Raw genomic sequence first — 15,029 nt, 5'->3', positions numbered from 1 at the left:
AACGGTTAACAATATCGGTATTGAAACTAAGTAACTGTTGATTAACCGTTGCCGTAAATAGCCAATAACGCCCATCTTTAATACTAATGGATTTGATCGGGCTAGATTAAATTTGAAACTTAAGTAAATGAATTAATGTGTTTTGAAACGCGTGGCAGCGCTTATTTAACTAATTGAGTATCAAGGAAAGGTGGCAATGATCCTTTCTTATAGCGTAGAGAAGACATGTCGAAGGGTATAATAGATTTAGTACATAATATTCAAATAACATAGAAGCTGTGATAGCCCAGTGGTTAGGACGTCCGCCTTCTAATTGGAGGTCGGGGGTTCGATCCCGGGCACGCACCTCTAACTTTTCGGAGTTATGTGCGTTTTCATTAATTTAATATCACTTGCTTTACCGGTGAAGGAAAACATCGTGAGGAAACCTGCATGCCTGAGAGTTCCCCATAATGTTTGATCATGATGATAATGATGATGACTATGTTAACAGATGTCTCATCACTTACATTTAGTTCCGAGTATGCTCACTGCTGCTATCAGCGCCAAAATGGCGTTAATGATCAGTTGCTTCAAAAATGGTCGGCAATAGCAAGGCCAGCGTACTTGTATTAGTAGAGGTCAGTGGCAACACTTTATATTCCGGGAAAAAATGGCAAGCCATGAAACTTACTTGTCAATTTGCTTTGTTTAATTAAAAATTAGACTATAGTTAATAAAATATGACCGCAAACTACATAATAACAAAAGAGGAATTTATATCACATTCGAGTACGCACGATGCACAGTGTAGTACAGTCCAGCCCTTACGCTAGAGCGCGGTGTCGGCGCCGCACGCGGCTCGGCCCTACGACTCCGGGAACATGAGGCTTTCCACCGGCGCTGAGACTGTCATGTCGTCGATTTCTGGACGTGACCAGTCCTAGAACAAGATGCAAATATAATAAATATACTTCTCATCCTTTATTTATCTATAATATAAAAATGAATCACCAAATGTGTTGGTCATCGCAAATCTCGAGAACCGCTGGTTCTTACGGAGAGAAAAATTTAATTCAACCTCCCCCTCAAATTTCTAAACTCCACCCGAGCGAAGCCGGGGCGGTTCAGCTAGTTTTCAATAAAAAATTATAACATTGGTTTCTTCATGCTCGTAAGCGCTTGACGACTTGTCTGATCTGAGCACTGCACAATCCTCTATCATTAACTTTTTTTTAAAATAGAGATAGCGAGCAAACGAGCAGGCGGGTCACCTGATGTTAAGTGATTACCGCCGCCCATGAGCATTTGCAGCACCAGAGGAACTGCCGATGTGTTGCCGGCCTTTTAGGAATATGTTTTGAATTTGAACTTATATGTAGGCACAAAGTATGCGGTATGTAGTTAACAAGTTAATCAAAAAATCTAAACTGGCATAATGAAAGGTGTCGCGCGACTTGCGAGGTGATTTGATTTTTTATATGGAAAGTATATTTTTCTATCAATTTGAATCAATTATCTGTAAAAGTACCTACGTTGCACTGATATTTTTATCTATAAAAATATTATATAGAGGTAAAATTTGTTAGTTCGTGTGTAAGGGGTAATCTCCGGAACTAAAAATTCGATTCTGAAATTCTTATATAGGCTATAAATTATATCACGCGAAAGAAGTTGTGAGCCAGAGTTAGTCTATTATCAAAATATATAAATGGAAAAGGTGACTGACTGACTGATCTATCAACGCACAACTCAAACTACTGGACGGATCGGGCTGTTTGGCATGCAGGCTAAGAAAGAGTTTTTGAAAATTCAACTCCTAAGGGGGGTAAAAAGGATTTAAAATTTGTGTAGTCCACGCGGTATTAGCTAGTTAGTAATATTAGTATGGAGTATCGATATGGATTATTCACCTGTTCTTCTGTGCTAGCAAAGAATAGGTAGAAGAGATTGGCACCGAGGTCGATAGCGGCCGCTAAGTAGAACACCTCGCGCCATTGCCCTAAAGTTTGCTATAAGGAAGAAAAAATAGATTTCAATAGTCTTAAACATAAAATTTAACCTAGAACAAATAGAGGTTTATTGATTCAGCTTCGATATCACAGATCGCAGGATTATTAAGTAAATTAAATTATTAAGAATTTAAATTAAATTAAGTATTTTTTATGATCTACTAACTACTACCTACTAACCATTAATTTTAAGTTTGTTTGTATCTTAGGCATAAGATGAATAAACTAGTTTTCTTTCTTTCTTAAAATTGTACTTTTGACATTTTGACACAAAAAGTTAAAATGGCGCGTGAAAACTTATTTTATACGCATCATATTTGCGACGGGCAGTGGCGTGCACAGTGTTTTAAGTAAAGATGGGCGTTATTGGCTATTTACGGCAACGGTTAATCAACAGTTACTTAGTTTCAATACCGATATTGTTAACCGTTGCTGAATATCGGTATCAGAGTTGTGTTTCAACTAATTTAATATGCGCAACGCGCAGCGGTTTCCGTAGTAGTAACTAAGCTAGCTGCCGTATCAATACCGTCTGTATAGCTAGCGCGCGCATATTCACTAAAATAAAACCAATTTTACTTTCATGAATATCGTGAAGTAATCACAACCTTAAGTTCATAGCAGTAAAGTTTAATTTGATCATTGACATAGGTCAAACTATAGTGGACGCCTGCACGAATAGTTTGCCACAGTCCAGTTAACCAAAAACATTTCATGAAGATTGATAAACCAAAGAGGACCTTGTCTCTATTACTCTAAGGCTAACTGTATTTAGAATGATAGATCAAAGTGTAATGGACAAGTACTTGTACAGTTAAGCCTTAGCGTAATAGAGATAAGGTCGGCTTTGGTTTACCAAGTTCTTAGTTACTAAGCCGGTAGCCAATAACCGCTCCTTCTCAGCTTTCAGTGAAAGAAGGAAGAGAAGGCATAATTATTGCGTTTCTAGTTACCAAAAAACCAAACAATGCATTGTCAGTTGCCAGTTGGCAGTGTTGCGTTGTCAGGTGGTTCGTCATAGATGATAACTGAAAACCGTTGCTGGCTACGACAATAACGCTACGGTACGCTATAGGCACGGCAGCGGTTTTCAGTTAAGTTAAGCTATAGCGGACACATGTCTAGTTTGAAGCCATGGTAGGCATTAGTTAGGTAGGCTGTTTACTCGCAGGTCATAATGAAAAATATGCTTTGAGCGATTACAACTGGGGTAAGCAGTGCATTTATGCCTCTATAACCTGCACGCCACTGGCGACGGGTTATACTAACCTGCTTATCACTGATAATGAGGCCTATGACGTAGGGCGCCATAAAGCCGCAGATATTGCTAGCAGCGTTCGTGATGCCGTACATGGTGCCCGCGAACTGCGGCGACAGATCGATGTGATTCATTTGGTTACCTGATAGAACAAAGCAAGAATTAACTGTATCATCTTTTTAGGGTTCCGTACCTCAAAAGGAAAAATGGAACCCTTATAGAATCACTTTGTTGTCTGTCTGTCTGTCGGTCTGTCAAAAAACCTACAGGGTACTTCCCGTTGACCTAGAAACATGAAATTTGGCAGGTAGGTAGTCTTATAGCAGACATTAGGGGAAAAATCTGAAAACCATGATTTTGTGGTTAAATCACACAAAAAAAATTAAGTATTTTAAATTTTCAAAGTAAGATAATTACTATAGGTATCAAGTGGGGTATCATATGCAATACCTGTATATTCTAAAACAGATTTGTATGCATCATAGTTTTTGTGCAAAATGTCGAAAAAATACGCCTGTAGTACGGAACCCTCGGTGCGCGAGTCTGACTAGCACTTGACCGGTTTTTTTGAGATATGGGACAAAAAAGCTTGTTATTTTGATGACTATTTTAAAATAAAAGACTTAAGTTCTTTTTTTATATGTGATCCGAGGAAAGAAGTTAGTATAGCGTACTAACGTATATTACGTAATCCCATACAAATCATAGAGACAAAAATCTCAGTGGCCATTAACCATTTTGAGTCACCAACAACAAACATGCTTTCAAAAAACATTCGAAGTTCCATTCAAATTTTTTTTCAAATTCAAGTAGAAAACATAGTTTCATTTGTGATTGGTTTGGGTTTGAGCGCTATGCTTACTAACTTCTTTCCGCGGATAGGGTATAGTAGCAATAAACGCGTTTACCGGCTAAAATTACCGCAATATTTTATCGAAGCCGCCGAAATGACACATCTCTACTTGAATCGTTGTCATATCATAAATCCAGTATTTTATCAATAAGAATTCGATTCACCAAATTGTCGAATAAAATCGATACGGCCATACTGACATGAAAAATTTATCTTATTATATAAATCGATTTTGAAGTTCGTAGAATATAATAATAATCCTTATATCCGCGGGTAGGATGGTGGGCACATGAGGAGGTTTATGTCCAATAACGGATAAGTAAAGACTGTTAAAGAAATAAGAACATACCCGCGTAAGCAGCGCCACCAAAGGCCGAAGTAACTGAGAGCAGAACCATTACTGCTATGCGGTCGCAGCCCGCCCACGCTATACCCAGCAGCCCAAATGCGGGCATGAACGCCGCTGAAATAAAACATTTATACATATAATATATAGTTCCGTGGGAGAACCAGAGTAATCAGTGTGCATATGTAAATCTTTCTAATTTTGTGAGGAGACCCGTGCTCAGTAGCGATGGGTTGAAATAACCCATACTAATCCATAATCTACATCTACACTAATCTACACTAATATTATAAAGAGGAAAACTTTGTTTGTATGTTTGTTTGTTTGTACTGAATAGGCTCAAAAACTACTGGACCGATTTTAAAAATTCTTTCACCATTCGAAAGCTACATTATCCACGAGTAACATAGGCTATATTTTATTTTGGAAAAAAATAGGGTTCCGTAAGATATTTGGGTTTTTCGGACACAAGGTGTAAAAAATCAACCAGAAAAGTTACTTATTTTGCGTACGCTGCCTAAACTATAAAAGATAGAACCATAAAATGTTCTAATTAATTGTAGATCTTATAAATATCTACAAAAAAGTCCGCGACACACTATACCCATCTATGTCGAGTGAGGCACAGCAACCATTTTTTTTATTTAAAAATCTTGAATTTTTTTTGGACTACATTTAAACGCGTTTATTTTACTCATGCTATTAATCCTTATCAAAATAAATGATTTCATCACTAAGAACAGTTTATGGAGATAATATTTGGTCTTTGAATGATTAAAATTGGACGTTTGGTTTTGAAGTTATGGCGAAATTAAAATATTACGATTTCTGCTGCACGGCCAGTTTGTTTGTAGGGGGTAATCTTTAGAACTACTGAACCGATTTTAAAAATTCTTTCACCAGTAGAAAGCTACATTATTCCTGAGTGACATAGGCTATACGGGATCTTTAAAAACCTAAATCTACGCGGGCGAAGCCGCGGGGATCAGCTATAATATTATAAAAATGTGTTTTTCTGTCTGTCTGCTAGCTTTTCACAGCCCAACAGTTTAACTGATTTTGATGGAATTTGGTACAGAGTTAGCTTTCATTCCGGGGAAGGACATAGGGAAGTCATAAACAGTATATCCCGGAAAATCAAAGAGTTCCCACAGGAGTCTTAAACGTCTATCCGTTTTACCGATTTATACAAAATTTGGTAGCTTGCGTATCGGAAATTGACATAGGAAACTGGTTATCCTGGAAAATCAGATCAGAGAGATCACGAGAAATGACAAAAAACTTACCGACAGTATTCCACAGTTTCATACTGTTCAGTCGAGAGATCCAGCCCTTCGCGAGCAGCCAGTCCGCAAATATACTGATCAGGATGCCCGCCACCCACGCCGTGAGGTACGGCAGCGCGGACAGCCGCGCATTCTGGTACAAAAAGATGACTATATATTGGTAGGCTAGGCACACGTGGTCACGTGACCTGAGATATACAAGATGGCAAATAATGTCCGTAACATCTCGGCACGCTGAGGCGGCTGAGGTTAGGACCGATAGCATAGCTAAGTTGTATAGTACGATTCAAAATTAAATGCGTCTGTGTGAAGTTAGCTTTGCGATCTTGCGCATGTACACTCGAGAACTAAATCACTTAAAGGGCGGCGGAAGGTTCCACCTCAGCTTAAGCAAGCGTAAACAAAGTAACTTCTCAACTCGACTGTACAAACAAACAAGACACGTATAGCGAGAGAGAGACGCATCAAGGAACTGGCGGGAATGTAGGAGCGAGACGGGCGCTGTTACCCTCCCCGCTACCTCGGGCGACCCAAAATGTGTGTTCTCAAACTTCAGGGGCGCATTTACGTTTAAATCGTACTGTACAATTACAAAGAATTCCGTGGCGCCACCCGACTCGGGGTTCCTGCTGAAAACCAGCGCTGTATGTTTTTTGTACATGTGCAAGACATATAGCATTTATGCTGAGTTGGGAACTTTTTTTCGGGTTGTGCCACACATGACATAGTTTATTCCGTTGCACCTTCTGCTTGAAGTCTTTTGACTTTACTGCTCAAGTATTAGAGGCACCCGCATAAATTGGTGGCACAGCTTTAAAAGTTAAACGTTTTTCTTTCTTTCTTTCTATGAGTAGATGTACCAAAAAAATTACGAGCCTTGTAGGTGGCAGATATGAGGACTTAAAGAATTTGTTTAAAACCCTACAAACAGCTGATCACGTAAATAAACTCGTAAAAAAACTTCTGTAAGGATCGTTTGAAAGTTTGCCAAGTAGCAGAGGTAACGCTGGAATTTACTATTAAATATTAATTGCCAATAATACTCACGGAGACGATGTCAAAGTGCAGGATATTGTTCATGTAGGTGGGCAGCTCCGTCAGCTGCGTGTAGAACAGCCACGACTGGCCGCACTGCGCGATGAGGATCGCCCACAGCGGCAGGCAGGACAAGAACTTGCACCACGGTATTGACATTGACGGCTCTTCCTCCTAGGTACAAACACGATATAATGCTATAAACCTTTCCAAATATAATGTTAAAACTCTTAGAGCTAGCGAGCACCACGATGCGGTGAATTGCGGTGCGTTAAATCCGTAACTTTTAATTTTAATCAATCAAAATCCGGTGCGGAATTAATTCCCCAGTGCGCGCGCTTCTATGTATTCTATCTATTAACGCACAGCTCAAACTACTGGACGGATAGGGCTTACATTTGGCATGCAGATAGCTGTTTCATGACCTCCCTGGCGCAATGGTAAGCAGTGTAGTCTTATTAGTGGGAGGCCCCGGGTTCGGATTCCTGGCAGAGGTTTGAAATTTTATAATTTCTAAATTTCTGGTCTGGTCTGTTAGGAGGCTTCGGCCGTGGCTAGTTACCACCCTATTGGCAAAGCTGTGCCGCTAAGCGATTTAGTGTTTCAGTACCGTTGCCATGTGGAAACCAAACAGGCATGGGTTTAATAAAAACTGCCATACCCCTTCGAGGTTAGCCCGCTTCCATCTTAGTCTGCATCATCACTTACCACCAGGTGAGATTGCAGTCAAGGTCTAACTTGTATCTGATTAAAATAAAATAAAGGCATACGTTAAGAAAGGATTTTTGAAAATTTAACACCTAAGGGGGTCAAATAGGGGTTTTAAATTCGTGTAGTCCACACGGACGAAGTCGCGGGGATACTAGCTAGTCATATTATACTAGTGTATAAGACAACAAAACAGTGACCTCAAACATTACGCAAATGGCGTGGCTTGTGATGTGAGTCACGCCGACCCACTTTGATGATAATGCTTCACGCGATTCGATATTGTGGATATTATAATGATAAACAATATTTGCTCTCAGTGTTTTTAGGGACCTGTATTGGAGATACAGAGAAAAAACCGGCCAAGTGCGAGTCAGACTCGCGCACTGAGGGTTCTGTACTAGAGTCGTGTTTTTTTCGAGATTTTGCACAATAAATCAAAAACTATTATGCATAAAAATAAATAAAAAGCTGTTTTAGAATGTACAAGTAAAGCTTTTTCTTATGATACCCCACTTGATATAGTTATCTTACTTCGAAAATGGAAAATACATACGACTAAAAAAATACGACTGAAGTACGGAACTCTCGTTGCGCGAGCCTGACTCGCACTTGGCCGGTTTTTCTATAAGACCTACCTACCTACCAAATTTCATGATTCTAGGTCAACGGGAAGTACCCTATAGGTTTTCTTGACAGACACGACGGACAGACAGACAGACAACAAAGTGATCCTATAAGGGTTCCTGTTTCCTTTTGAGGTACGGAACCCTAAAAAGGAACCCTTATCGGATCACTTCATTGTCTGTCTGTCGTATCTGTCAAGACAAAGAAATCAACACCTACAGGTCACTTCCCGTTGACCTAGAATCATGAAATTTGGCAGACACCAATGTCTTAGCACTAGTAAAGAGAAGAATCCGAAACCGTGAATTATGGTTACATCATAATATCAGGACGCTAAATCGATTGGCGGCACGGCTTTGCCGGTAGGGTGGTAACTAGCCACAGCCGAAGCCTCCAACCAGGCCAGACCAGTTAGAAATTAGAAATTACGAAATCGACCCTGTCAGGAATCTAACCCGGGACCTCCCGCTTACAAGACTACAGCGCTCACCACTGTGCCAGGGGATTGCCCGAAACTTAAACTTTTAGCTAACTAAAGCTTTTTTTTAGCAACTTAAACTTAGACAACAATTTAAAAAATCTATTAAAAGTATGCTCCTGAAAAAAGCATATTACACAACAATTGAAGATTATCTAAATGATAAAAGAGCGTGGATTTGACTTGCAGCTCGTTTCAGCAACTAACAGGACTGCAAATACTTTTATATACATGGCATAATATTGTATATCAAATATTTGAAAAGAGCGACCGCCGAGTTTCTTGCTGGTTCTTCTCGGTAGGACATTCCGAACCAGTGGTAGATGCATCCGACGATTCAAAAGTGCTTGTAAAAGTTTAGTTGAATAAAAATATTTTAATTCTAATTTGAATTTTCATTTCATAGAATTAGCCACATTACCTGTGGTCCAATAGATTGTGTAATGAACTCAATTTCTTTGGGGCATATCCTTGGATGTCTGTGAGGGGTGTCATATATCAGGAACAGCCACGCGATGAACCAGATGACGCCGAGTCCTCCGAACAGGTAGAAGCAGAGCGGCCAGCCGCCTGCGAACTCCAGCGTGCAAAGCCAACCTGATATCGGCAATGATATGACTGTACCTATGTTAGAACCTGCGAAAATAATATACGTATTTATTCAGTTTCGCAAGTTTTATGCTCCATCTCTAAGTCTATTAACAGTTAAGACCTCTTCTATGGTTCTTCTACGGTTAAGGTCTTTACCGTTAAGCGTGTGTTAATAGTGTGTTCGCGGCCTATAGTGACTATCGTGTAGATTGCTTTGTGTTAGTTTTAATAAGTTTAAGTGATTTTGTATAGTGGTGATAATGAAAAGAATACCCGGCTGAGTTTGTTGTGTTGTGGTCTTCTCAGACCTGGGCGTGTTTGGAACTCTCTTGGCTTTAGTTTATGTACCTATGTATTAATTATCACCACTATATCATCTTACAAATTAACAATTTTGACAACCAGTAAGCGTAACATTTTACCTATTTTGAATAAATAATTTGAGTTTGAGAACTGTGCCTAAAGTTAGTCTATGGTTAGCGAATAGTATATAAGAACTGTCAGAAATTAAAATCTGTTACACTCCGCTGAAGAATTTGTTTGATTATATTATTCTCCCTTTTCATTACCTGCTGGTGTTAGTTACAATAAATAGCTGGCAAGAAATATTGTACATCGACCTATAGAATGAGATTTCGGTTTTCGTTGTCTCTGTCACTCATACCTATGTGATGTTTTATCGGTCTCAACAGCAGAGACAACACTACCCGAAACTGCTATCTCTTTCTAAAGATCGATCCGCAATATTTTCTGCCAGGTACTGTAACTAACATAGTGGCGACCGTGACAGAACCTCAACAGTGTTATATATCTGAATATATCTCCACTCAAATTACTAAAGCAGGATTCCTTTAGTGATTTTTTGTAATGCCTTAAAGTGCTGTGACACAAACAAAAATGAAACAATGAAGAACTAAACAACAACATTTTTTTTAATAGAGATAGCGAGCAAACGCGCAGACGGGTCACCTGATGTTAAGTGATTACTTTTGCCCATGAACTGTTGCAGCACTAGAGGAAATACAGATGCGTTGGCGGCCTTTTAGGAATTTGTTGGTCCGCCCATTGAATAACCCTATCTTGTAATCTAGTGGGAACATACAAAAAGACAGGAATATAATAAGTATAAAAAAATCACCTGCGTACACATAAGCCGCAAACTTCGACCTCTCCAAAGGTGGGATCCATCGTGCCAGCATAGCGTGCATGGCTGGATATGTTACGCCTTCACCCAAGCCTTCTAGAACTCGCACAGCAATGAATAACTTAAAGTCTATATACGCCGCGACCGGGCTGAGAATCGTGAAAACTGCAGTCAGTAACACTCCAACGCCATAAACGAGTTTCCCACCATATATTTCGGCTATTCGTCCACCTGGGATCTACAATTTATAAACAATTTAGACATCTTCAGTATTTTTTTTACAGTATAGGATAGAATTTTTACAAAAAATTTATGGCCAGTGCCACTTTGGATGATATAAGGATTCTAATAATACTACATACATCCTAGAATCTTAGATAATAGGTCTTGTAAAATAATAGGGTGAGATCCATAAAGCGCACTCTGATTTTGCTGAGATTTGTCTGTCTCGTTTTAACTCAATCTTAAATCTGAGCAAAGTCAAAGTGTGTTCGATAGATCTCACCCATAGAATCATGCAAGAGGCTCAGAATTTGTGTATGACTATTTACCTACTAGCTAATTATACTGCATGCATTACAACGCGACTCGCATGCCACCAATTATATATTGATTAAGTTCCAACAACAACTGTACAAAGCTATACTCAATCGGACGGAAGATGAACTAATACATAAGTACAACAGACAGACAAACAAACATTAATTTTTATATACTTATACACAGTTTAGCTACACTAATTATTGTGTACAATAGTAATAAATCTAGAACCAAAAGTTACTCACCTGAGTCAAAACATATCCATAGAAAAATGAACCTAATATAATACTTTGTTGCTCTGTCGTCCAGTTGAAATCTCCTTGTCTCTGAAATTTGAATATACCTATTGCATCAAACAAAATAATATGTAATGATAAAAGGTCATTTAAAAATTCTAGATAAACAAAATCAGTCATGCACTCATCAAAAGCAACTTTTGCTTCTGTAACATTTTTCCTACATTGAGTATGTCTATGGGGTATTTTGTATGCATACATGCCACGCAGACTAAGTTGTGGGCATCAATTAATACTTACTTTTAAATAAATAAAATTAAAATAAAATAGCCTCTATTCTCAGATCTACTTATACATTATATTACTAACTAGCTTATGCTTGCGACTTCGTCCGCTTGGACTACACAAATTTCAAACCCCTATTTCATCCCCTTAGGGGTTGAATTTTCAAAAATCATTTCTTAGCAGATGTCTACGTCATAATAGCTATCTGCATGCCAAGTTTCAGCCCGATCCATCCAGTAGTTTCAGCTGTGCGTTGATAGATCAGTCAGTCAGTCAGTCAGTTACCTTTTCCTTTTATATATTTAGATGCTAGTAATATATTCAGTAATACTTACAGGTGGTACAGTACTGTTATTAGGCCCACCGGATGGGCATACATCTAATGTGGAGTCATTTGAAGGTAATGGTGCTGTGGAATTTATCATTGCTACGATTGCCACTGAGAGATTCACCCGCATCGCATACACATTGGCAAAGCCAAAGAAGCCCATGATACCGAGAACTGTCCGACATTTGATCCATCCTGTTGTTTCTTCAACTAAAGATAAAGGAACTCCTTAATATTGTCCTATTTGAATGGTCAAAATGCATCTCCTGCTAACTTCACTAGACACACATGTGTCCAAACTAAGAATAGGAAAGCAAATAACAATATTTATCTATCTACTTTAAAATTACAATTTGGTTTAACAATAATACCTATCTGTTTAAGTATTTGGTACCTATATTGAATGTTAAAGCGCAAAACATTACATTTGGTAGATAAGCTTATCATCTCTCTCTATTATACAAGAATCGGTATGGTACTGCTGACTAATGTATAGTACAGGTAAGTACTTGTTGATCTATTTAGATTTTAATTACCATCTAATAACAGTAATGAATACTTATTATGATGTGTGCAATATTATCAATATTACCTCTCTCGTTAACGACTAGGTTTCTGTGACTACTCGTGACATCATTTTCGATATCATCATTTATCATAGAACTTTCTTCTACAGGCAATGCCATGATTCAGGAATCAGACCCAAATCATTCCCCGTTATAAAAGTAGTGGTACACTTTCTATTACACAAGCAATTAATAACTAAGAACTCATTAGTTCTGATATTACTAATGCACACGAAATTGCATAAAACTAAGTGACTCATACAATAATTCTTTTTTATTATGAATTTGTACGTAAACAAAGAAATTCTAACTTCTCAAGTTCTCTCGCTCGAATTGACATTGACAGATGATAATGAAAATTGAAATTGTCTGTGATTGACATTGACAGCAAAATGAACAAAGAGCAAATTGTGCAAAAGTGGGCCACACACGTGACGATATCGGAAATCTGACCGGTCGGGTCACGGTCGAAGATCGGATACTGGGTACTGAATTGAATCCTACTGCTGACCTGAGTGCTAACTCTGTATTCAAATTATATCAAGTTGCCCCATGAGTTCCCCAGCCATGGCTTGGTCGTTGGTCCGGCCCAAATATCATATGGTGTCCAGTGCCCTGTTTATCAAACGTTACAAGTCTTGTATTACAAGCGATTCTCTTGTAAATTTTTGCATTTTTACAAGAATGCGTTTATCAAAACTACACTTGTAAACTACAAGCTACAAGTAATATCACTTGTAATACAAGTGTTTTTCACACTTGTATTTGTGGTTTTGTTCATCAAAAATGCCTTTGTAACTTGTAGCTTGTAACTTGTAACGAAAAAGTTGGAGAGCCTCCGTTGACTCTTAATTTATTTTACAAGTTGTATGCAAGTATGATATTGTATAAAAGAATAATTAAATTATCTAGTACCTAGTAGTAAATAGGTAAAATAACTATAAAATAATTCAAAGGTGTAATTTTATTAAACTTATCAATGCTGCTCTTTTTAAATTTGACCAAAACGTGTCTCATGTACATACGAGTATGCTGGCATAATCTTTTTCGGCAGATACAAGTCCAAGCGACTGACATAGCAATAGTATCTCTTTCCACTCTGCTATTTTTTGGTCTTTAGATAATTTATCAGTAAATGCGCCAAAAAAAATATCTTTTTTGTCACGAATTACTTAATTGAAGAATAATTGTAACTTTCGAATCAGATTTCGCCATTTTTTGCAATGTAATTCGAATAGCGAAATTTTTTAAAGTCTATCCTTTTTTTCAAATTTTAAGTCTAACCTTAATTCATGAAAAAGAATGTAATATTTTTAATTTAAACTTTTTGTGTCGGTACTTTCTGTTAGTGTACCGAAATAGAATAAATAAAAGTAGATAGGTAAATAAAATAAGAAGCAACAGGTTTTACAAATAGGTTATTTAACACAAAATTAAATTATTTTAAAAATAAAATTATTTTTAACAATAACTTGACTAGTTATGGTACCGTAATTTCTATTTTATCGTCATTTATTACGGTTGAAAAATTATTTTGCAATTTAGCAAAAATAAAGTGTTATAAATTAAAAATACAAGTTCTACAAGTCTTGTAAAATCCTACAAGTCTTGTGAAATTATTTGATAAACATAATTTACAAGAGTTTGTAAAAAGTTCTTGTAACTTGTAACTTGTGAGCTTGTAGACTTGTAATGTTTGATAAACAGGGCACAGCTCGTGAAGTTTTGTCAGACCTGTGCCCTGTTTATCAAACGTTACAAGTCTTGTATTACAAGCGTTTCTCTTGTAAATTTGTGCATTTTTACAAGAATGCGTTTATCAAAACTACACTTGTAAACTACAAGCTACAAGTAATATCACTTGTAATACAAGTGTTTTTCACACTTGTATTTGTGGTTTTGTTCATCAAAAATGCCTTTGTAGCTTGTAGCTTGTAACTTGTAACGAAAAAGTTGGAGAGCCTCCGTTGACTCTTAATTTATTTTAGAAGTTGTTTGCAAGTATGATATTGTATAAAAGAATAATTAAATTATCTAGTACCTAGTAGTAAATAGGTAAAATAACTATTAAATAATTCAAAGGTGTAATTTTATAAAACTTATCCATGTTGCTCTTTTTAAATTTGACCAAAACATGTCTTATATACATACGAGTATGCTGGCATAATCTTTTTCGGCAGATACAAGTCCAAGCGACTGACATAGCAATAGTATCTCTTTCCACTCTGCTATTTTTTGGTCTTTAGATAATTTATCAGTAAATGCGCCAAATAAAATATCTTTTTTGTCACGAATTTCTTAATTGAAGAATAATTGTAACTTTTGAATCAGATTTCGCCATTTTTTGCGGTGTAATTCGAATAGCGAAAATTTTTAAAGTCTATCTATTTTTCCAAATTTTAAGTCTAACCTTAATTCATGAAAAATAATGTATTATTTTTAATTTAAACTTTTTATGTAGGTACTTCCTGTTGGTGTACCAAAACAGAATAAATAAAAGTAGGTAGGTAAATAAAATAAGGAGCAATAGGTTTTACAAATAGGTTATTTAACACAAAATTAAATTATTTGAAAAAAAGTTTTATTTTTAACAATAACTTGACTAGTTATGGTACCGTAATTTCTATTTTATCGACATTAATTATTACGATTGAAAAATTATTTTGCAATTTAGCAAAAATAAAGTGTTATAAATTAAAAATACAAGTTCTACAAGTCTTGTAAAATTCTACAAGTCTTGTGAAATTATTTGATAAA

The 15,029-nt window shown here is 37.0% G+C and overlaps 1 protein-coding gene across 1 annotated transcript; it reads right to left on the bottom strand.

Annotated features, from left to right (window-relative positions):
• Positions 1–669: 669 nt before the first annotated feature.
• Positions 670–12,627, bottom strand: MFS10 (major facilitator superfamily transporter 10). The gene is made up of 11 exons (XM_034976239.2): positions 12,299–12,627; positions 11,714–11,916; positions 11,103–11,183; positions 10,312–10,555; positions 9,004–9,218; positions 6,782–6,943; positions 5,735–5,867; positions 4,452–4,565; positions 3,261–3,391; positions 1,893–1,991; positions 670–922 (listed from the first exon to the last, which is right to left on the bottom strand). The coding sequence occupies exons 1-11, from the start codon at positions 12,390–12,392 to the stop codon at positions 848–850; spliced, it is 1,551 nt and encodes a 516-aa protein (XP_034832130.1). The 5' UTR covers positions 12,393–12,627; the 3' UTR covers positions 670–847.
• Positions 12,628–15,029: the final 2,402 nt, after the last annotated feature.

This window comes from Maniola hyperantus, chromosome 15 (genome assembly GCF_902806685.2).
Source record: "Maniola hyperantus chromosome 15, iAphHyp1.2, whole genome shotgun sequence".
Taxonomy (NCBI): domain Eukaryota; kingdom Metazoa; phylum Arthropoda; class Insecta; order Lepidoptera; family Nymphalidae; genus Maniola; species Maniola hyperantus.
This window is presented reverse-complemented; position numbering and strand designations above follow the sequence as displayed.

What these genes read in the sequence shown, in the direction of transcription:
- MFS10 (XM_034976239.2), bottom strand. Translation starts at nt 12,392, where the DNA reads ATGGCATTGCCTGTAGAAGAAAGTTCTATGATAAATGATGATATCGAA. An exon ending in TGCACTTTGACATCGTCTCC is followed by an intron (nt 5,868 to 6,781) that starts GTGAGTATTATT and finishes TTTTTGTACCAG; the next exon opens with AATGCGCGGCTGTCCGCGCT. An exon ending in TGGTGGCGCTGCTTACGCGG is followed by an intron (nt 3,392 to 4,451) that starts GTATGTTCTTAT and finishes TTGTTCTATCAG; the next exon opens with GTAACCAAATGAATCACATC.